Source organism: Falco biarmicus, chromosome 6, assembly GCF_023638135.1.
Source record: "Falco biarmicus isolate bFalBia1 chromosome 6, bFalBia1.pri, whole genome shotgun sequence".
NCBI classification, from domain to species: Eukaryota; Metazoa; Chordata; class Aves; order Falconiformes; family Falconidae; genus Falco; species Falco biarmicus.
Window position 1 is genome coordinate 41947886 of NC_079293.1, and position 22715 is coordinate 41970600.

The 22715-nt window shown below is 41.2% G+C and overlaps 1 protein-coding gene across 2 annotated transcripts in view; it reads left to right on the forward strand.

The window, feature by feature from the left end:
* LOC130151943 (plasminogen-like) overlaps positions 1 to 13924 on the forward strand; it is a 29246-nt gene extending 15322 nt beyond the window's left edge. The window contains exons 11-19 of one of the 2 annotated variants that reach the window (XM_056344732.1): positions 402 to 592; positions 1582 to 1730; positions 2450 to 2543; positions 4531 to 4648; positions 5702 to 5776; positions 6327 to 6467; positions 9842 to 9948; positions 12458 to 12603; positions 13612 to 13924. In XM_056344732.1, coding sequence (XP_056200707.1) covers positions 402 to 592; positions 1582 to 1730; positions 2450 to 2543; positions 4531 to 4648; positions 5702 to 5776; positions 6327 to 6467; positions 9842 to 9948; positions 12458 to 12603; positions 13612 to 13770 — 1180 coding nt within the window. In that variant the 3' untranslated portion in view covers positions 13771 to 13924. Of the gene's footprint in view, positions 1 to 401; positions 593 to 1581; positions 1731 to 2449; positions 2544 to 4530; positions 4649 to 5701; positions 5777 to 6326; positions 6468 to 7594; positions 7817 to 9841; positions 9949 to 12457; positions 12604 to 13611 lie in introns of those variants that run through there. The other variant, XM_056344733.1, reaches the window with a different exon arrangement.
* The last annotated feature ends 8791 nt before the right edge of the window (positions 13925 to 22715 follow it).

The following is a 22715-nucleotide window of genomic DNA, read 5'->3' on the forward strand; positions in this document are numbered from 1 at the left end:
CACCAACAGTATGGATGTTCCTGCGTATTTATTACTAATTCACACATTCACAAAATTGTGTATGCTTATACATATATATTTAGAAATTAAATTATTAGGATATTGGGCATTTATTTAGCTACTCAGCACACTGATACATTACAGCCAGAATTTAAGCCAGTAGTTGAATTTTGTTTCCTTACGCATGAATGTATGCATGACTCTGATGCGTCTGTGAAACACAGCTCCCCACTCATTTCACAGGCATAAATGTGTTTGCTGGTAATAGGATATCTGGCAATAAGTAAAAACTTAATAAATGAATCTATCTCTGTGTAGTACAGATGCACATCTTTTTGGCAAGACATTCCTATGATCATTTTCTGTCTCAGGCAGCATGACTATTGTGTGTATTTTCACAGGGATTTGAGAGACAACTATTGTAGAAACCCAGATGGTGATGAAAGCCCATGGTGTTTCACCACGGACCCCAACATGACATGGGAGTACTGCAATCTCAAGAGGTGTGATGATCATACACAAAAGCCCGCACCAAATGATCCCCCTGCAACAACAGCACAAAACAGTGACCTGACTACTCCCACCACATCTGGTAACAGCTGGCTATAAATGTCACCTCCTGTAGAGTCCGTGGGTAAAGGAAATAGTAATCTATAAAAATTATTCTTCAATAGGGCTGCAACGTAAATCACATCCCTTCTCCAGCTTTCAGAACTGTAGGGTTGAATTTTGAAGCATGTACTCTTTAGTCAGTTCGTATCCTGTAGCCTATATATTTTTAAGGTGCATTCTGTGGGAGATCTTTTTCATTTAGGGGAACGAGGAAAATAGACAAAATTTCTAGCATTTCTGTAGCTGAGTCCTATTGATACTATGATTACAGTGAAAAGTATTATTATAGGAATTTTGCTTGTCCTGTGCTTTATGTTTTCACGAGGTCGACGTTAGCTTGTTGTATTCTTCATAGGCAACCATGTTTTGCACAATGTATGCACCAAGAGAAATGGATTTTTTTCTATCCTGCTTTGTTTCTTCCATAATAGTCCATGTTGGTCAAGGTGGTGTGACTTTTCTGAATTTATGGTGGAACTTTTCACAGATTATTTACTTTGTAAAAGAAGGTGGCAGGGCTGGATAAAAGATACATTCCTAAATGGTGCTGTGTACTCTTTCTCACATGCAGAAGAAGAAAGTACCTGAAGTTAATGTCCTTGGAAGCAAAAGTTGCTCTTTCAGCCTAATGAGCTGTTAACTGAAATACACTTCTCCCATGGAATGTGCTTACTCATACTGACTTAGCAAAAATCCTGGAGTCCTTTCAGATATTTGCAATATGTTACAGAAAATGCTTAGCCTGAAGTTCCTCGAAATTTTTTCCAGTTAAGTTACTCTGTACATCCAGGAAAACATCCATCCTGAAAGACTAAGAGCTCATATCACAGGGCACATTTTTGTCTTTCTGCTGTAGACACTAGGGAGTGTGCTAGTCCTAAAGGTACTTAGTCTGGCTTGTTTCTGCTTATCACCACCACATATAGATTCAAGAGCTAACGATTATTTCCTTTTCCTCTTTTTTCACAGACTGCATTAACGGTAACGGTAAAGACTACCGTGGCACAGTAGCAAAAACTGCAAGAGGCAGAACTTGTCAAGCGTGGAGTTCTCAGAAACCTCATAGCCACAAATATTTCACTCCCGTGACTCATCCAGGAGCAGGCCTGGATAAAAATGTAAACAGCTGCTAATGTCATTGGTGTCATTGAACATTGTCTTCTTTGTCCATGACCCCTCAGTAAACACTTCACGTTCAGTCTTTATAGACCAGGTTAAGCATATCTGGAAGTCACCACGTTGATAGTCCAGACCTATAATAGCACTGAAGAGGGAAGGATGCATTTTATAGTACCTAGGATGTTGGTACCTTAAGCACAGAGGTCGACGCTGACAGGCAAGCAGCACAGAAGAAATCATACAGCACTTCCCTGATTTCTGCAAACCCCAAAGCGATGTCTTTTGCTGTTTGCCACAAACTAAGCAGGCTTCTGGCAAATTCTTGAGGCTGACCTAATTTGCTCACACTGACTTTAGGGGAAGAAGGATTAGGCCAACAATAAATGTTTTAGTGTAAAGCAATTATTCATCCTACTTCAAACTTTATTTCTCATAAGGCCTTAAAAAGCACTAGAGCTAGGATGAGTCTTGGTGGAAGAAGAAAATGACAGCAATTTCATCATATTTTTCAAATTTCACCTAATGGTTTTGAGACACAGGAAAGAGAATTTTCTGATCAGGGGAAATAGAAAGCATCTAACATACAGTGGAATAGTAGTTAGGAGAAAGAATTCAAAGTTTTAGTTTAACACTTTTTTAAAAATCATGCACTTACAGACTTCTTCATTTTCTGGCTAACATTTGGAGTCTTCATTCTCTGTTTTTGTAATTATTACAGTTTTGCAGGAATCCTGATGGAGATGTAAATGGTGTTTGGTGCTTCACAACAGACCCAGAAAAAAAATGGGAGTACTGTGAAATCCCACGCTGCTGTAATTATCCTTAAAGACTTTTCTATCCTCCCTATCTACAACTTGTTATGATAGTTACAAAATGTTTTCAATCCAACCATAAAAAACTGCAGTAAGCAGTAGCTTCAGATTTGAATTTAGGTTTATATGGAAGTTTGACACAATCGGGCACCTCTAACAGTCAGCCAACGTTTAGATAACCTGGTGCTAAGAATCATCATTAAGATTTCATAGGTATCAATGTGTATGCCCTTTATTGTCAGTGAAGCTAAGCACTCTGAGTTGCTAACTCAATTTGAAATATCCAGTGAAACTCTGAAGATAGGCATTTTTTCCCTGGGCTCCTCAAACATAAGAGAGTGATTCCTTGATGTTCATGCTAGCCTTTCCATGCAATATGTGGCAGGACTAATGCCTCAAGAACCTGCTTATATACTTTTCCAGTTAGTTAGGAGCACCAGAGATGACATCTTTTGAAATCCTTTTCATTCTCTGCTGAGTTATTTTTTATTCTGATCTGAATGTTCAAATAATCTGTCCCTAGAATTTTGCCTTTTGTTTGAGGTCGGGAGTGAATTTGGTCCTAGATATTTTACACAGATTTCCTTAACTCTTTTTTTCTATTTTGAGATAGTAAGCAGTGCACTGAGCATGTATAGTGTTTGCTGAAAAACTCAGCAGTGAAAGAGATTTTACCTTTTGTGGTGCCCTGGCAGTGGGCATCAACATACTGTAATCACCAATAATTACAGCTGTAATGTACTGGGAGTGCTGCCTGGTACACCTGGCACTCATCTTGTTTGCTCTTCCCTTCCTTGCCTGCATTTTGACAGGTGGTTGTTGTGTTTGGTTTTTTTTTTTAACATATCTGGCAGGGATATGTAAAGTCTATTTCTTCTTCACCTCATCTATTGTTTTTGTTACGGTAACATCTAGAGGCCATGTCCCTACTCTGTTGGCCAACGTAGAAATACAAAATAGCGAAAAGTGGTCACTCCCTCAGGAGTATGCAATATTCTTCATGCTGGCCAGCTCATGTGTTCCTCTAAGCAGCAATGCATTATAATTGTACATGTTAATTTTGTCAACGAGGCATAAGAGCTGTGCAGTCAAAAAGAATAACGCATGGCATACAAACAACATAACACAGCTGTAAAAACCTGCTCCCTGGAACTGCTGTGGCAGAGCTTCACTTTGAGATCTGATCTCTTTTCGAAACAGTCTTTGAATTATAGATTTTTAAAGTAAGGGGTAGGAGAGCCTTACAGTCTCTTGCCTTTGATTACTTTATTAATTGTCTCATACTGGAACTAACAAATTTAACATCCATAGCACCATATGCGGCTCTGGAAAGAGTTAGTTGGGTCCTTACTGAGCACCCAAGCTCAATCCATTTTAAAAAGTTCTGAGAGATAGGGATTAACAAGAAAGTAAAGTGAGCAGTGTGAGGGCAAAATTGGAGTATTTTAAGATGAGGGGGCAGTGACTCAATTTTATTTATAATCTAGGGATTGGTTTGAACTCAACCAAGGTGTAAACCGTAAAGTTTTAAAGGATTTAGAAAATGGTATTATTGTCTGGGCAATAAACTCTTCCATTTTCTTTAGCTTTCTTTCTCGTTCAGCTTCTTCCATTGTCTTTAGCTCCCTTTTCCCTTCAGCTTTCCTACATATTTTCTTTTGGGGATGGGGCTTATTGTAGTTTTAGTTATCTGACTACATCCAAGTACTGACATAGTTAACAATTTCTTCCCAGGTAAATTAGTATTTTGTCATGTCAAATGTGATATATGAGCACCAGATTTAAATGTTCAAGGTAATGATAATATAAGGGAGTCTGAAGGTTCTGATTGTTTCTTTTTCCTTAGTTTCTATTAACCAATGTAAAGAGTGAGAGCCTAAGGAAGATTAAAAAATGTCTTATGCCTTCCTCTTTTCATCTGATTGCGCTGTGGATGGCATTACAGAACTGCTTTAAAATTCTCCATTGTAGCTTTTTTATTCCGTAGCTTCTTCTGAACATGACTGTGGAAAAGTCTCAACAAGGAGTGAGCGAGCCTGTGCACAATATATCATGTGCAACGCATCTCCAGGGTCTTGGCCTTGGCACATCAGCCTCAGGATGAGGTACTGATATTCCAGACTGTATCACCATCTGTGAGCACCAGGGTTTCACAGGGAACAGGCGTTAGAAAGAGACTGACAGGAAACAATGCATATTCTTCCAGAGACTGGCCTTGGTTTCTGTATAAAATGCCTTAACATGTAAAATAAACTTCTTTTTTTTTTTTAATCATAATGTTCACAGATAGCTACTTATTGGGTTATTGATCTCAAATGCCCCACTTTCTCGTGAATCTCTAGAGGGCAAACTTAAACTGCAGACATTAAGTACACCTTTATTTACTGAAATGGGGAAGAAATAATTCCCACTGAGGACAGTGACAGTTAATTGCATTCTGCAGTGGGGGATTTAAGCCCAGGAACATGGCCACAAACATGTATGAATTGATTTTGATCCTCCTTTTTCATCCAGCATCCAATCTAGTTCAAATGTAAAATGATGCTGTGACCACCATAATTGTGTTAAATATCACAGGAAGACCATGATCTTTCAGTATAAAAAAATGATTATGCATAGCATTTCCGCAGTCACAATGACAGTGGCTGAATAGGAGATGAAGAAGTGCTTACAGAAAGGCTAATGAAAAAATGTATAGAGTTCTTGATGGTCACCATAATAAATATTACCCCAAGAGAAGTTAAAAGTCCACAGTAAGGTTTATTTAAATACTAGTCCAAAGCAACTCCACAAATCAGAAGGATGTATCATTTTATTAATTGCTCAACAGGACAAACCCATTATATCAGAAGTAAAATTGTTAGGAAATGTAATTGTTTTTATTAAATTCCTGAAAGCAAGAGCACCCTGTTGCACAAATTTTACCTGGGTGTCAAATTTCTTTTCATGTCCCTCATGTTCTGGAGCAAATAAAGCTTGTCCTTTGAAATTCTGCGTTTGATTTCTCTTGCCATTGGCAAAAGACAGACTATGACAGGTGAAAGGTTCGAATAAGGAGCATATTGCTAGCTTGCTAATATTTTCGATTGTGCACAACATGGATGGTGGAGAATTGACTATACAGTCTTAAATGAATGTGATTGTCTTCTCTATTCTAGTAACAACATGCACCATTGTGCTGGCACTCTGATACATCCACAGTGGGTCCTTACTGCAGCTCAGTGCTTGCAACAGTGAGTATCCGCCAGAATGAGTGATAGGCATTTCCTAAATAAATCTGTATGATTTGTTATAAATCAACAGAGCAGAAAGATGTACCCAATAGGGCACTTTCTTTACTCCTTATTTCCTGTCTTTCTTGCCAGCAAGCTGATTTTTATTTTCTACTCTTCAGTCAAACAGTAGCAAAGCACAACAGAGGCTACTCCTGTCTGAGCTCTCCCCCTCCCCAAAGGTTGCCAAAGAGGGTGCTAATGATGCGCTCGCACTAATTTCACTTGGAAAACTGTGGCTAGCTGATGATCCTTAGGGCTTTAGGAGTTGTGAACAGTGCAAGAAGGTGCCACATCGTTTACAGCCCATGGGATTTTTCATCATAAAAATCAAACTGTTAAAAAAGCCACATTTTCCTTCTCCCCAAGAATAAATGATAGCATCTATGATCAGAAGAAACCTGACCATCTTGCTAATTGCAGTTCTCCAGGGATATCACTGAATTTTGTATGAGTGGCATTCCTGACTACATGTATGGATGTATAACCCTGCCATTGTCATTTCTTCCAGGCCAACAGAGCCTTCTTCCTACAGGGTGTTTCTTGGGATACAGAATCTCGTTGCATCAGAGCCATCCCTGCAAATACGAAGTGTTCAGAAAGTATTAAAGGAACCGAGTGGAGCAGACATTGCTTTGCTGAAGTTGAACAGGTATCATTTCAGTCCAAGGTTTCCACCCCTAACACCTCTATTCTGAAGTCACAAGTTAGCTTAGCCTGGTGTTAGCTCTCAGGGGTGGTTGTGAGTGGTGCAAGAGAGTATGAGAGTCCCTTCAAGTGTTACCATAAATGTGTTCAAGGGTGAACTCTGAGCATCTCTCCTGCTGAATAACCCCATTGGTATAATCCTTGTGAGCTTTTTACACAGTTTAGGGAAGGCAAGGACTAGTTAGGACGAGAAGGATTGTCATGAGGAATTGCCACCTGCCACCTGCTAAGAAGCAGCACCACTGAAGCAGGGAGGGTGGAGGCAAACCAAAGAAGAGTTGTGTCTGGAGGATCTTCTGCTTGGAGACTTTTCCTGCTCAGCTCTGAGGGCTGTGAGCACCAATTGAAGTTCTGGCCAGGAGGCACCCCACTTCTGCACGGAGCAAGTAGAAGTGTCCAATTTCACTGGCAGTGCTCCAGCACAGGCCACATGCATGTTTCACAAGCTGCAGACTTGGCCAAAACTCAGTAACACTAGATCCTGCTCGTGAAATAGTGAAAACCCCTATGCCTAACTGTAATTGCCTGAAGTCCTTTTCTGTACATTGCTTAGATGTCTGAGCAATCTGCTCCAAAATGTGTGCAGTTATTTCAATGTTATTTGTTCCCTTTTAGAATGCTCCTGAAACTTTTCTACTTACTCATAGGTTTCCCTCTTTTTCTATGCTCGCCACACATGGATTAAAGATCATGAAAAGCTCATGTTTGACCTGAGAGGACGTTTCTTTTTAAAAATCCACCATACAGCTTTAATGAACTTAGAACAATTTCCATTAAATTTCAGCTCAGGTTCTCTGGTGCCTGATTAATCAAAATCTCACTGACTTCAGGTTAGTAGAAGGAACTCATGCTCCACTGGTTTTACTCTTGCTATGCACATTTGCACGGTAGATACATGCATGCTATAGCACTGTAGTCCGTTTTGCACCAGCAGTACTCACCATCTGAACACATTCTGCATGTGAGATGCCATAAATAACAGATATGGGCACCATATCCCCCAGTTTCTGGCTTAGATCAACTTTGCTTATTTTCGGCTTCATTAACTTCCTTCTTTACATTTGTCTTCAGCTTTCTTCATGGACCTTAGCACTTCCAAATCTTCACTGTTCATAAAACAGATCACCCAAGAAAACATGATGTGAGAAGACTGGTTGCTACTCCTATACCTGTATTTTGTGGCAATAGACAAGACTTCTCAGACAACTGATGCAGGTCTCTGAAGATCTTGACCAAAATCATCCCAAAGGAGGGCTGATCTGTTGAGGAAGACCACTAGTTTTGGTAGAAGTCTAGTCCCAGGTAAATTATGTGTCATGCTCTTGAGAAGATGTGCTCTGTCTAGGACTTTATACTTCCATCTCAATGTCATGTCATCCATACTCTACTACATCTTCTGAGGTCTTGTTTCCTGCTCTCCTGTTCATTTACCTACTCAGACATGAAAGGCCTCTGAGAAGATGCCAGTGTCCACCTGGTGTTCATTGCAATCCCATTCAAAGGCCAGTTCCTTCTGTGCCAACAGGTTTTTTAGGTGTTGTCTCATCTTAGGATGGATGTTAAATTTTCTTGGTGAAGAATAGGAGCATAGGTAGAAACACAGTTAACTTCTTGATGCTGGAGAAGCAGAAACTGCATTGCTGTAGTAATAAAGCAGAAGCTCTACTGCTGTAGTTCAAAACTGTTTGCCAGGCTACTGTCACACCAGCAGGCCAAGTAAGAGCCAGAGTTGCTGCTAGGGCCATACTACCAGTGGAATTAGACCTGAGCTGCTAAGTACAACCTTGAAGATAAAGGTACTAGAGGAGCTAGAAACTTAGAAACTTAGAGAAACCTGGAAACAAAGCAAGCCCCTCACCAATCTGAGCTTTCTCACTTTAATCTCCTCTTGTCTATCAGTTCTCAGGAATTCTTTTGATATAAAAATGGACTTTATTGAAAAGTGAATGAACTAGTTTGGGAAGCTGCAGGACTGATTTTCATTCTTAGAGGGAAAAGAATTCACACAGGATTAATTTAACGGAACCATGTGAGAGTGGAGGTTTGAGATCACCATCTTGGACTTCAGAAGACTGGAGGATAACGTTCAAAATGATCGTGACAGCTCTGGCACAACTGTAGCTTCATCACCCAAGCTGGTTAACATCTCCTACCTTCCTGGACTGCTGTGTTCATGTTTCATACAGATTTTTGTGTTGGAGAGATCTTTATTGTAAGATGGATCAAATTCTGTTCCCTTTGGTCTCTCATTCTCTTGAATTTTCTTGGGGCCAATGGCCCTGGCATGACTTGGTTAGGAACAGGAGGATTTATTTGCCTTTAATTGGATATTGAAGATCTTACTAGCTATCACATCACATACTTTGAAAATCATTCTGGGCCTGGAAAGAGATTATAATGGTTCATTTTACCCTGACTGAACACCTGGAGTTCATTCAGGTCCTTTTACTTTCTTTAACAATCAGAACTAAACTTTACATGGTAGGTTCTTGGCAGTGGTAGATCTCATTTAACAGCTTGTTCAGATTTACTTTCACTGTTTGCACTTGTCTGACTCCTAGGGTGATATACCTTCCAGAAGCCACCTTATCTTTTCACATCTACATCTGAAAGTCAACAAGGGATCAAACAGTCCAAAGCAAAGACCTCCCTATGCAATGTTTTCATCTTCTGCAGAACTGCTTCCCAGGGCCCTGCCCCCTCCATATCAAGCTTTATTCCAGTGCTGAAGCCTCCAGGCACAATGTTGTGATGCTTAAGAGATTTATATTGGTATTTACTTTATTGATGTGCTAGACTTAGTAATGTGTGAGATACTGCATGATGACACCCACAGTTGTATCACCCACATAACCAGAGGAGAAAGGAATTTTCTGCAACTTCAACTGTGTCTGCTTATTTACTCAGTCATCCATCCTTTCCTCCTCCTGCGAAGTCACTGAAAATGTCCACAACCACTGAGGCAGAGACAATCTGAGATGTCAGGCTCACACCACATGCAAGGGCTGCTGAGAGCTGGGATTGGTCTTGTGCATGTTCCTATACACACCAGAGTTAACCAGAGATCAGCGCTCTAGCACCATGCTGCAAACACCCTTGCACTGTGACTGCCCACAAACACATCCCAGAGACTTTCAGTTGCTAAGAACATCTTTTTTTCACTGACTAGTCACCATTTTACAACCACCTACACAACACCATCAGCTTCTCCACCCTTCTCCACGCCATTTCCATGCAGAGCCTTCTGAGTATGAAGACTGAACAAGCTGATGGTAATTTTTCTAAGGATCTTTTAATTACTCTTTCTTTGTTTTTCAGTCCTGTGACAATTAATGACCATGTAAAACCAGTTTGTCTGCCTGAAACCAGTCTGATGATAGGAAGAAATGCAGTATGTTTTCTAACTGCCTGGGGGAAAAAAAGAGGTAAAGTATATTTGGTATGGTTAAAAACTTAGAAAGGTTTTCAAATCCTATCCCAAAATATGTGCACTCATGGGAACACACATTTTACTGAAGATTTAACTAGGTCATAGGTTTACCAGGCAATGTTATTCCTTCTATTTCTTTCTCTCAGAGCTTTATTTTTCCCCCTCATTGCTCACATAAACTTGATTCATTAAACCACAGAAAAGAGAGAGGAGAATTGGACTCAAGACTTTACCACCTTTTATCTCTCTCTATTTTGATCTTTCTTCAGCTTAGGTATGCACTGTATTTGCACAAATGTTGTGGTTTAAATCCAGCCCGTAATTAAGTACCATGCAGCCACTTGCTTACTCCCCCCTCACCCAGAGGAATAGGGAGGAGTATCAGAAAGGAATGTAAAACTCAAGGGTTGAGATAAGAACAATTTAATAATTGAAATAAAATAAACCCAAAAGAACATTATTATTATTATTATTAATAATAATAATAATAGTAATAGTAATAGTAACAACAACAACAGCTATAATGAAAAGGAGGGGGAAGGAAAGAGGAATGAAATCCAAAGGGAAGGGAGAAAAGAAACCAAGTGATGCACAGTACAGCTGCTCAGCACCTGCTGACTGATGCCCAGCCAGTCCCTGAGCAATGATCGGCAGGCCCCAGCCAACCCCCTCGCCCCAGGTTATATACTCAGCATGACATCCCATGGTATTGAATATCCCTTTGGTAAGTTCAGGTCAGCTGTCCCGGCTGTGTCCCCTCCCAATTCCCCGTGCCCCTCCAGCCCTCTCGCTGGCAGGGCCCCAGAACCTGGAAAGTCCTTGACTGAGTATAAACATGACCCAGCAACAGCCAAACCCATCAGTGTGCCACCAACAGCGTCCTCACACCAAATCCAAAACACAGCTCTGCACCAGCTTCTAAGAAGAAAACTAGCTCTGTCCCAGCCAAAAGCAGGACAAGAAATAATGATAATACTCCAATAGTGCCCCTGCTTTTAATTTTGATCTTCAGATATACATTTTTTTAACATCTGAATGAAACTTACGTTTGCTGTCCTATAGTCTAAACATTATTGTCTGCATAGACTTCTGCAGGGTCCTACATTGACTCCAGACTGATAGTATATATGGGCAAGCACCAGTCTTAAGACCTTGTATCTAAGATAAGATGGCATCCCGGGAACTGTGAAGCCTTTGAGTCAGAGCTTGCTCAGATCCAGGCACCTTTGGGGCACAGGCAAAATGAGTTCAAGCTGAAGGGTTTTAATTGTCACCTGAGTTTTGTTCACAGTCTAGCATTAGAAACAGACCATGGGGTTTCCTGCTGCCCAGCTCTCACTCCACTTATGCTGTGGGTTGAGAAACGCAGCCCTCTTTGACCAGCTTTTGCTGCAGTAGGAGGCAATTCCTCATCCTTGCAGCTCCTAGCAATGATGCTGGCATCTGCTCTCATTCAGGCTCAGCTCCCACGTACACATTTTTGGCCTTCCTGAGCTACACGCAAGGGATGCCTTTCCACCTCATTTGCCAGACAGCACCTTATTAATACTCCATCTGTAAAATGAAGCCAATTGATTTTTCTTCATGTGTGCATCCACAGAATTAAAAAAAAAAAAAAAGAACAGAACATGTCCCTATCTCTGAGTTTCGCCATAAAAACCTTCCACATAGATTGCAGTGCCTTTTCTGCCTTCTCGTGTCATTTAATTACAAAATCGATGCTATGAAAATAATGCTTAAGAATAATCACTCTACTATTAGTGTAACTCATCAGCATTATCAAGTAACGCTTTTCTCCAGCATAGACAGTATTCACTGGCTTTTCACCTTTTTTCCCTTTCATACCTTGCATATTTTTCTTTTTGTTCAGCTTGCCACACGGTGGCAGCTACTTCCTATGTTCTAGTGATCACAGCCACTGAAAAATGGTACAGGCTGGATTTCTTCTGGAAGCACGTTAGGATGGGAAAATCAACAGACCATTGTTGCATTTAGGCAGTGGGAAGGAGGGTCCTGCCATCTCGCGCAACTAGTTCATGAAATCAGCAGGCGAGGGCGAGCAGAGCCAGAGCCAAATGTCTAAATGAACTGTTTTGGGAAAATGCAACCTTGACTTAAGGAAAATCCTCCTGGAAAACACTTCAGGCTGGAAAGAGTTCAAATTAATGTAAAGTAAATCCATGCAAACTTTTTCCCCCCTGAAACAAGCCATTGCTACGGCACCATGATGATAGCCTACAAACTGACACAAGCGATCAGAATGCTAAGCATCTGTTTTTATTTATTTATTAATATTTTGCAAAGAAGAATAATCTCTGCATGTTGATGGTAGGCATGATACAAGTACAAAATTGCTGATAGATTTAACAAGGTCCTTCAAAGGAGCTCAGACGCTATAGTAGAGCTGGGGACAGATCCCAGTCCTCTCATTACTGAGGCTTCACCAGATCACAATGACCATGATGCCATTTATAACTGTTATGTTTTCTTGGTTGTTCATAAAGGTACTGATACAGACAACAGATTAAAAGATGTTGAATTCCCTGTGCTTGAAAACAGAATATGTAATCGCCCTGAATTTCTGAATGGAAGTGTCAAAAATAATGAATTTTGTGGTGGATTTACTTTTGGAAGCATAGATAACTGTGAGGTAAGAATAATCTAGCTTGGAGTGTAAGCGGGTCAAGTGACAATTTGTACTTTCAAGGCTCAGAAATAGCTTAAGCAACTCAAGGCTTCTGCATGAAGCTTACCCAGTCAACCAGAACAGCAGGGAAATTGTGTCAGGTAATTCTGCCTTCCTTTCAGAACTGCATGCTGACGTACCCTACTTATAGCAGCCTAGTGTTGTGAATACCCCGCCTCACCTGAAATAAAGCCTGAAATATGCTACCTGCACTCCCCTCTGCTCCTAGAGACAGAGGGGAAACGAGTGACTGTTTCTGATGCAGCCTGGAGTTGTACCACATGTTTATTTAATCCCTTGATTATTTAATCCCTTGATAATGCTTCCAGTTTTCTAATTTTTGCAAGTAGACAAAAATACTTTTAAAATGTGGTTTTCTTAATGGAGGCTATCATGTTGGGAGCTTTTGAATAAAAAGATGGTAGCTACTTGGCGACAGAGTGAGAAAGCAAATGCTGGTCTGTCTGAGCAGGTATTCAAGACTGCCGGTGCGAATGATATCTTTGAGAGTGTGTACAGTGCATTCATGGATAGGCTCACACATCGCTGGACATAGGTATTCATATCCTGCCCCATGCCTGGATTTTAAGGCATTAAAACATTAAAAACATTAAAACAATTAAGTTCATTTTGTCCAGGATGAGGTAGGTCAGAGGATGTGGAAAATTAAGAACTTCCTTTTTGTGTGTGTAATTGGCCTCACAGTGATCTGGGGATGTTTCCACATCCATGATTGGTAGATCTTCAGACCAAGGGAATGGCCTGGGTGCTAGGAAACAATTCTTCCCCCCACCCCCCACCCCCAGTTTTTTTACTCCAGCAGGTCTAACAAAACACTCTCCCTCTCTACAGCCCTTGCCTCAGTCATATATTGAGGCTTTCGGAGTTACCACAATATTATTCTTGCCAGTATTTTACTGTTTGCATGTCTAGTGTCTCTAGAGGAGTCACTTTATTATCTCTTCTTCCTAGGCTGAAGCTGGAGGGCCTCTGGTCTGCGAAGATAAGGACAGATTTGTCCAATATGGAGTCACCTCTTGGGGACTGGACTGTACCCAACCATCAAAGCCTGTTTTTGTCAGAATTCCTAGTTTTGTTTCCTGGATCAAGAATGCAATGGCAGCCCACTGAATCTGGATACAAGCTAGCTTTTCTGGAAAGCAGTCCCTGTGTCAGAAATATTGCAAGGATGGTTTTAAAATTTTAATAATTCATAAGAAACTGAAATAAATTTCATTACTGGCTGAGCATAAGTAGCTATTGCAATAGCCAAGTTGACCAGTTATTACTGTCTGTCAGTGTGTGTGTGTGTGTTGTGCCTGGGTAAATCAACCATGTCACATGTGGCAGCAGCTTGGGGGTTCCTACTTCACCCCTCTCTTTTGAGATGTGCTCCAGCTCATGAAAATGGCTTCCTCTTTGTTCAGACACCTGCTTTCCTCCTCCGTACATGCAAGCAGCTGGCCTATCTCTGTGTAGAAGTTCTTCCCTGTGCAAGAAACTTTATCCCAAATCAGGCCTGTCCCTATACCCATTGCTGGCATCTGCTTCCCCTCCTGTTGCTGCTCCAGGAATAAGAAGGTAACAGCCAAACCCAGCTGCTGCCTTGGGTAAGAATAGGCCAAGTTGGGCTGTGCCTGTGCTGCTGGGAGCTCAGTGAAGGCCTCGAGGGGTTGCTTCTTCCTGGGACTAATTACCCCCACTCTCGCCACCCAAGCAGAGCTTTGTGCTGCACCATGCAATCATCTGACCTTCCTAGGTTAGATATTTGCATGGAAAAAAACCCCATCCACTCAAGCAGGCAAAGTGATGCGTGGTACAGTTAACATGTTTGTGAGGCGCTTGCACAGAAATCCTGCTCTCACTTGTGACACCAGCAGTTCAGCCCTGACAGAGTTCAGAAATTAATATAAACTGTTCTTTCAGTTTATTTCCAGAAGAGGCAAGGTTGTCTCAGAGGGCTGGACAAGTGAATATGGGTGCCAGTGCACTGGTGCTTGCCTTATTGGGCTTGGCAGCTCGTGCTGCTGTGCGCTCTGGAGGTGGAGAAAGAACGGGCACCCCCAGGTTAGTGAAGCCTCCCAGAGCCAAGGAACATAGCCTCTTGCCTCCCTGATGTACCTGATGGGAGAAAAGGACTCCTATCGAAGCTATCAGGAAAAGGTGGATGAGAGAAAGGCTCTTCAAGTTGTACTGACATGGCCAAAGGAAATTGCTGAGTAGGACATCTTCCAGTAGCATCAGAAATCAACAGAAAGCCACCTGTCCCATTGACTCCAAGTCAGTTACCAAAGCTAGTTTCAGCTGTTGTTCCAATTTTGTTCCAATCACTTCAAAACATATCACTTCCAAACAGTATATGTATTGACCCAACAGCAGAAGAAATGCACACCTCCTATGGACCTGTAATCTGAACATGGATTTCTGCATTTTTTCAGTCTTCCAGTTCTATGCCTGATTTAAAGTATATTATAAATCTGTATCTAGTATTTAGATACTTTATTACTGCTATAAAAAAACTCTACAGAGATCAGGGTCTATAAACTAACTTGTTTTGGGATTTTTTAAAAAGCTAGACTGAAAAAAAAATAATTTGCAGACTCCTTACTCACTCCTTGATCTCTAATAATTCTTTATGGTCTCCATTATGACCCACTCATCAATTTCCTTTGCTCATCATGATACTGCTTGAATATCTGTTCTTTAACCCAGTCTTTCTTGACAGCTTTTTCTTAGATTCCTTCCGGATCCTAAATATTGTCTCCCTCTCCAAGCTACTGCTCTCCTTCCACCCAGTCTTCCCTTGCTTGTGTACCCCCACTGCAGCCATAAGAACAGGCCACCTTTCAAAGGACATGGCCTTTAGCACGGAGTTTCCCACACTATCACAGACCTCTGCACTCTGACCCAGAAGAGCTGGAGATGGTGGCGCGTATCTTCCACTTTTTCCTTTGTGATCAGCTGAACACGTAACAGGCTGTTACAGGTGACCCTGTTTCAGGCTACAATCACTTCTGCCACCTCACTTAAACCACCAGTGATGCAGGGTTGGAGAAAAAATTGAAGTGTGAACTTAAAAACAGCTCCTTTTGCTCTGACACCAATATAATACATTCTCTAGTTGCACAAGCTTTCTGCTCAAGCATAGTACTCAGAGTGTCTCCCTAGCTGTCCTGCAGTAATACAGCCTCAAAGGCTTTTCTGGAGTTGTGTGCTCAGTCAACTTGGATACTTTCAGAACCTCTTGAGCACAATGTTTCCTGAAGCACATGAAAGGTTTGTTGCTGTTCTGTACTTGTTTTCTATACCCCATGCACTGCTGCTTTTGCAAATTCTGCCAGAAGTGCTGTTCCTCCTGTGTAATAACTGGCCAGACCTAGAAATTGTTCCTGCTTCTCTTGGTGCCTGTAAGCCATTCTTCAGTTCCTACAGGCATTGCCTAATGGAAATTTCAGGTATTTGATACCGTCTTTTGCTAGTAGATACCGAATTGTGCCTGCTGGGGGTCTGCCAGCCTAAGCGATAAGCTCCCTGCAGAGGTTTTGTACTGTCTGCCCATAACTCACAGGCTGCAGCAGCCCAGCTGTGTGCAGCTGCATACTCCTCATGCAACCCAACAGCCCGGCACATTTGGCACTGAAATGCTGCTGCTGTCTCATGTAAACCAAAGGTTATTGTTCTTAATTTCAAGGTCTAAAAAAGGTTATTGTCCCCAGATGCTCTTGTCAGCCTGTCTCTCAGTGCTATTTGGTTAGATCTGGGTGACTGTCAGTGTAGCTCTCCCTGGACACTTTACTAAATACGACAATTCTCATGTGGTTATACATCACATTTGGGAATCAGGTTTCTTTCCCAGAAATCCATGCGGTTCATTAGCAGTCCGTCTTCTTGCTACAAGATGTTTTCAGGGACTGAAGGCTCTCTTTGGACTTCACTTTACCACATTCTCTGAATTTTCTGTCTTGGTTCCACACTTATTTGAGTCTTTTCTGGGTGTCATTTTGTGACTTGGGGTTGGGTTTTTTAGCTTTTATGAGAATACAACCTGAAAATCCTGCATTATTTTCTCCAGCTGAGAAAATGACTGTGGTTTTAGCTGTTCTCTTGCAGGATGGGAATTCTTGATTTACTATCAGTCATCTGTCCTGGTTTTGGCACACAGTGATACAATACTTCTGGCAAGTCTTCTTGCATTTTCCAGTCTTTTGGTGTGTCTAAATAATAAAACTATTTTTACATTTATAATGCAACTCAATACTACTTACAGTACCTTCTTATTCTGTCACACATGCAAATGTACCACGGGATTTTTTTGTCTTCCTGGACCTTAAGCCTGTAGACAACTGCAGCACTTCAAATCTTTCTGAGTGCTAGAGAAGCATTTTCTTCAAGAAGATACCTTATGCAAGATGTTGCAAGACTAATGGGCAGTTTGCAACTAGGGAAGATGTTGCAGACTTTGAAAACAAGTTAGAAAAATAAGTTATGAAGGTAAATCCAGTAGTTCACAGCATCATCTGTTCAAGTTTTCATCCCACTTTCATCTGCCTTCCACCTCATTGTTTGTGATGAACCTTATATTTCTGCACTTCCTTTGGCAAAAATAGAACATGATATCCTACAGTCTTTTGGACACATAGCATATCCTTCAGAAAAGCACTTTAAGTAAAAATATAATAGGAGCAATTTATAAAGCTGATCAGCAAATTTTCCATGATTTCTAATGCAAAATTTCTTGATCTTACCCCAGATGTTTACACGAGAGTCAGGGGGCAGGGGGAAACCAAACAACTTTTCCAGTGCTGCTTCCAGCAACTGCAAGCTGTGGAGTATAACGGCAAGGTCTTTTTGCATAGGAACATAAAAATGATTAAAGAATAAAGGATTTTTATACAGCATCTATCAAACTGGAACAATCATAAACACTTTTATAAACTGCTTGTAAACAAAGAAGGTATTGTATGTTATATTCACACATACAAACGCACTCACACACACTGCCAAAATATTAAACTGAATCTGAGGTGATATTCTCATCTCACTGGCGTATTGTTGAAAATCTCATTGTCTCAAGTATTTTGAATTGATCCCATTCCACACAGCCTTGAACAGAGTATAACAACATCATTTGTTGCCTTGCTCTTCTAGCATTTTGTTTCAATAAGATTAAACTGGTTAGAACACCCTTCCTTTATGCAAATTAATGAGTCAAGAACAAATATGGAAATAAACCTACAACTAAGTGACAAGTAGAAACTTAACTGGCAATTTCAATATATACATTGTGTGGAAAATAGAGGTTGCTTGTCCCTCTTTTCTGAAATTGTCATAGAAGCAAGAGCTATAAACATCCATGTCATTTCAGTGGCATTTCTAGACAGCTGATTTCATCATTAGCTGGAACCATCAGTAAACAATACACTGCTGCTGAGATAATTTTCTGTAACTGTGTAAGTGTGTAGAAAAATACCAGAACAGCACCTTACAAGTAGCGGGCATTTGCTGGGGTCTTTGAAGGCACTTGGGCAATTGGTTAAAGTGCAAAATCTCTCCACACATTCTCTCCTCTGCTTTTCTAACTAGAAGTAGAATAGTGGTAATGCTTCTTCTCTTCATATTTTCTTCCCCATTCTGCTGCTCTCGTTCTTATCCAAGGGCTCCCCAGTAACGTCAAACATTTTAAACAGAGTTAAAAGGGTTAAGCACCAGTACATGTGAGAGGAAGGACTGATCAGAGTTCAACAACCCTCCCTCCGTGTAGGCTCCAGAACAGCAGTCCTTTGATTTGGGGCAGCGGAGACAGGAGCTGCTTGTCCTCTAAACCCCAAAAAAGCATAGTCGTCACCTGCCAGCACCAGCCTTTTAGGAGCCTGAGTGCAAACAGATACTCACTGCCTTATAGACTCTCCCAAGAAAAAAACAGAGTTAAACATAAAAATCTACACACACGTTGAGTTTCAGGTCCTATTACCTGCTGCTTCTCTGTTTCTGTTGTGCAGCCCCATGTGTCAAAAGTAACTAGCACCTGCAGCAGGGTGGCAGTTGCAGTACGGTCAGAGGAGGACAGAATCAAGAAAAGACAAGGTTGTGTGCAGGCTGTGCTCCCACTAACAGAAACATGGAGTAGGCTGCAGCAGATCACCGCAGTGGTTTTGCTGAACCATTTCCCAAAGCAGTGCTAGTGCTGGGTACTACATGCTGGGATGCTCAAGCAGGACTCAAAGCTGCCCACCAGCTTACTCTGCTGTGCACCATTGTTTAGCTTGGCTGTGGCTTCCCCAAAGCTCTCCATCTAGGAAATGGAGAATGCTTTTGCCCTCCTACCTAGCAGTGACGTGATGACGTTGTCTGTCATGTATGAATTCTAGCTCACCACATGCTCAATGCCACAGCTGCTGAACTGGGCACTATTTCTAAGTATTTACAGTTGAATGAATTCACTCTTCAGCCGCTTAGTTGTAAGGTGGGGAAAGGACTGCATTTTCGCTCAATGGCCTCTACTAAAGACTGCTGTCAGATTCTCTGTGGCATTAATGCTGTTCACAGCTCTGTTAAAGGCAATTGCAGGGTCCCTGTTTTTCCAGATACTTTTACAGAAGCACAGAAACCCCTGTAGTTAATTCTTTAGATCTTTGTACCATAAAGATGATGCTCAGTTTGCTCGCTTCCTAGCCTCTCTGCTTCTCATACTTCTGACTTTATCCTGCTGGTTTGTTATATCTGGCAGCAGCCAGAACAAATGAACATCTCAAAGACTAAACTTCCACTACTGAAAAACCATTCTTTCTGTGTCTCCTTACTGTCACTGTCACTTTCCTTTCCTTGGATACATTAGCATCCATGACCAGAAATTGCAGAGATGGGCTTATCCACCAGGTCTTCTGCTCTCTGTGTTCCTTCATGTAAAAAGCAAAGACAGAATTTCTTTTTAATTTGACTACCTTTTCTTTTCCTGAACCCCTTCCCACCTTACCCATAGCAGCTCCTGCTGTTAGAAACCATCCTCATTATCCCTCTAGGGTCAATGCCCAAAGTTCCCTCTGGCTGTGTGAATCAGGGCTATTTAACTCTCAGTTTTGTCACTTGTTCTTGTTGTCTTTGAAAAGAAAGTACAAATACCTTCCTTATTTCCCAGCTGGCCATGGATCCATGCCATAGCATTACCCTTTGGAGCTCTTAGATGAGCTCCTTTAGCTCACACTCACTCCAGCCTTGCAGCTGTGCCCTTTCTTAGAGCTGCTTTGGAGATCTCCCCCCCAAACAACCGAATCTTGCCTTTGGTCCTTTCTCCTCTTAGCAAATAACTGACATCTAAGTGGCTGTTTTCTGACTTTTTCTGATTCTGAAATCTAGGGAAATTGTGTTTATGTGAATTTATTCAATAAGGTGAGACCTATGTTCTGACATTGCTTGCAATTTCTTTTGCAGGGGATTTTTCTGAGCTTACAGTAAACCCAATTTCAAGGGTCAACTTTTATTTAAAAAGTCTCCTACTGTTGTTTATATTTTAACCACTGTGCTAACTAATACAGCTTGACTCTGAAATAAGATCTGATAAACTTCCACCTACCGTAGGCCTCACAGTGGTCAAATAAATGAGAACAAACACCTCAAGACCAGAACTGGGGAAAGATTTAGACACTGTGTGGATTTATGAGGGAAAAGAGGAAAGCACGAAAAGGCACAAAAGGAGAGAGATAAATCATCAGTTTACAAGAGATCCTTTCAAACATAGTGCCTTGAGAGGTCACATTCTTGTCACAAGACAGCAGTAAGGAATGCCAGTCTGGCAGAAGAAAGACACTTCTCCTGTTTTGACATTTTCTTGTGGAGAACGTATAGAATGAGCATTTTTGTACCAGGAACAATTGCTGACAATATCCCCAAGTCCAGTATTCCAAGATCAGATCCATTAAGACAGAAAGGAATAACAATTCTCCAAAATATGCATTGTCATCTTTGAAAGAAATGGCAATATCAGTTTTCTTTCTTTTCGTCAGAAATAAGTAAGGACCATCCACACTGAAGTAGGTGCATTTTAACCAGGTTCAAGGCAACAAGACTGAGAGAAGAATCAGACCCAAGCCTAAAAGTGGCAACTGCTACAGATCTGAAGGAGTGTATGCAGACCTTTAACATAAGGAAAGCTTGCAAAAGCATACTTACTTACATGCCACATGCTGATATTCTTAAACTGTCCTGGACACAGGACACACCTTTGGCTACAAAATTAGCTTCTTTGGTTTTGAAAACCTGTAGGAAAAGCTGAACTGATTAAAATATCTAAACCATCATGTTTATCAAAGAGTTTGATAAACTCACTGAGAACTCAAGACTTTTCAAACCTCTCCCATGCAGGAGAAACAGCAGCTTGTAACCCACATGCACAGATTTTTTCTTATACTTTAACAACCAGACATGTACCATAGCACAGTAACCCAGCAAATACCCCAGTGGAAATGGAAGATACAGAGGGATGGGGAAGTTGCCAGAGGTGCTGTGGAGTGAAGGGCTGTGCAGAAAACAAATTTTGCATTGGAGTAAAGAAAAAACCCACCGTCTGATAACATCTGATGGGAAGGAGGCACAGGGATTGGCAAGCAGATGCTGGCAGTGGCTGGGGTAAAGAGAGTGGCCCAGGGAGTCAGGGGATGCAGAGCAGGACAGAGGAAACCCAGGTTGTGGAGTGAGAATTGAAAATGTGGTTAAGATTGTTAAAAATGTGTGGCTAATTGCACAGTATCCAACCCCTTCTCTCTGTCACCCTTCAAATGTTCCCCTGAGCTGAATCCACCTCCCACCATCTCCTCTCTTGGGCCCATCTGCTTTGTCTCCCTGTCCTGGTGTGAGAGGTCTGCAAGACTCTACAGATATCCCACACTTTGATGCATTAGAACATCTTCAGGTACAGAAGACAACTGGATAACATGGTATTAGAGCACCCTACAGAAGAAAAATAGCACAGGACTACAATCAGGATCAGCTCTAGATTTTTCACATAATCTGTAAAATAGCAGCTACTCTGGTTGCCATACTAGAACACCTCTCTGATGTATTTACTCTGCACCCGTAGCTTTATATCAAGCCCATATTACAGTGCAATTTCCACTTAAAGTAAGCAGGACAATAGTGAAGTGGATAGGCTCACTAGTTTTTAGAAGGAACTCATGATTCTATGAGCTTTTTACCTTCAATTGCAGAGACAACTGCATGAGCCAGCAGCACCCACTCAAAACTGTTTTCCTCATCCAATATTTAGACCCCTCCGGCCTCTGGTGAGTCACTCACACATTTGATTAATTCCACAAGTTGTTTTGAAGCAACAGCAGTGACCTAACATGCAAGAGATGCCATGAAATGGTGCTGCAGTGCAACATTTCCAAGGCAAAGGCCACTTGGGAAATGCAGAGTGAGCTGATGTTGAAATCAGGATAACACATGGATGAGCAAAGTCTGACACCCTCACTGGATGAGTTTATGCGTGCAGTGTGAGGTTAAATGTCTGGTAAGGAAGAACACTAAATAGCTGTCTATGTGTCTTAAACTTGAAGATATGCTGTTGAACTAAAATGAATTCTAAGCCTTACTCCCAAATAGAAGAAAAAAAGAAAAGACTAGCTCAAAGCAATATAGGGGAAAAGGAATTCTTTAATAAAAAAAAAGTAAAATTCAACTATTTTACAGAGCTAATATTATCTAGATTTGATAATAGTGCTTACCCTGAGATTAAATGGGTAATTGGTCCTTATAAATCTATACACGTAAGCATGGCTGAAATTGCCATTGGGATTCTAGTGTCAGAAGAAATTCAAGTTGTGCCTGGACACATGATTTCCCATGCTTTCCAGCAACATCATTCCTGTCTATTCTCTAACAAAGAAAGACCTAACCATTTGAGAATAAAGCATGCCCCACAAAACAAAAGAGTACCTTCAGATTTCCCAGCATCCAGTACAAATGATTGAGTCCGATTTGGTAATCCATCCAATTCAAGGTTGGTTCAATGGCCACACCACGGCAAAGGGGGTCACAGCATGGGAGAATGATTAACTTAATCCTCCTGCCTTGTTTGTTTG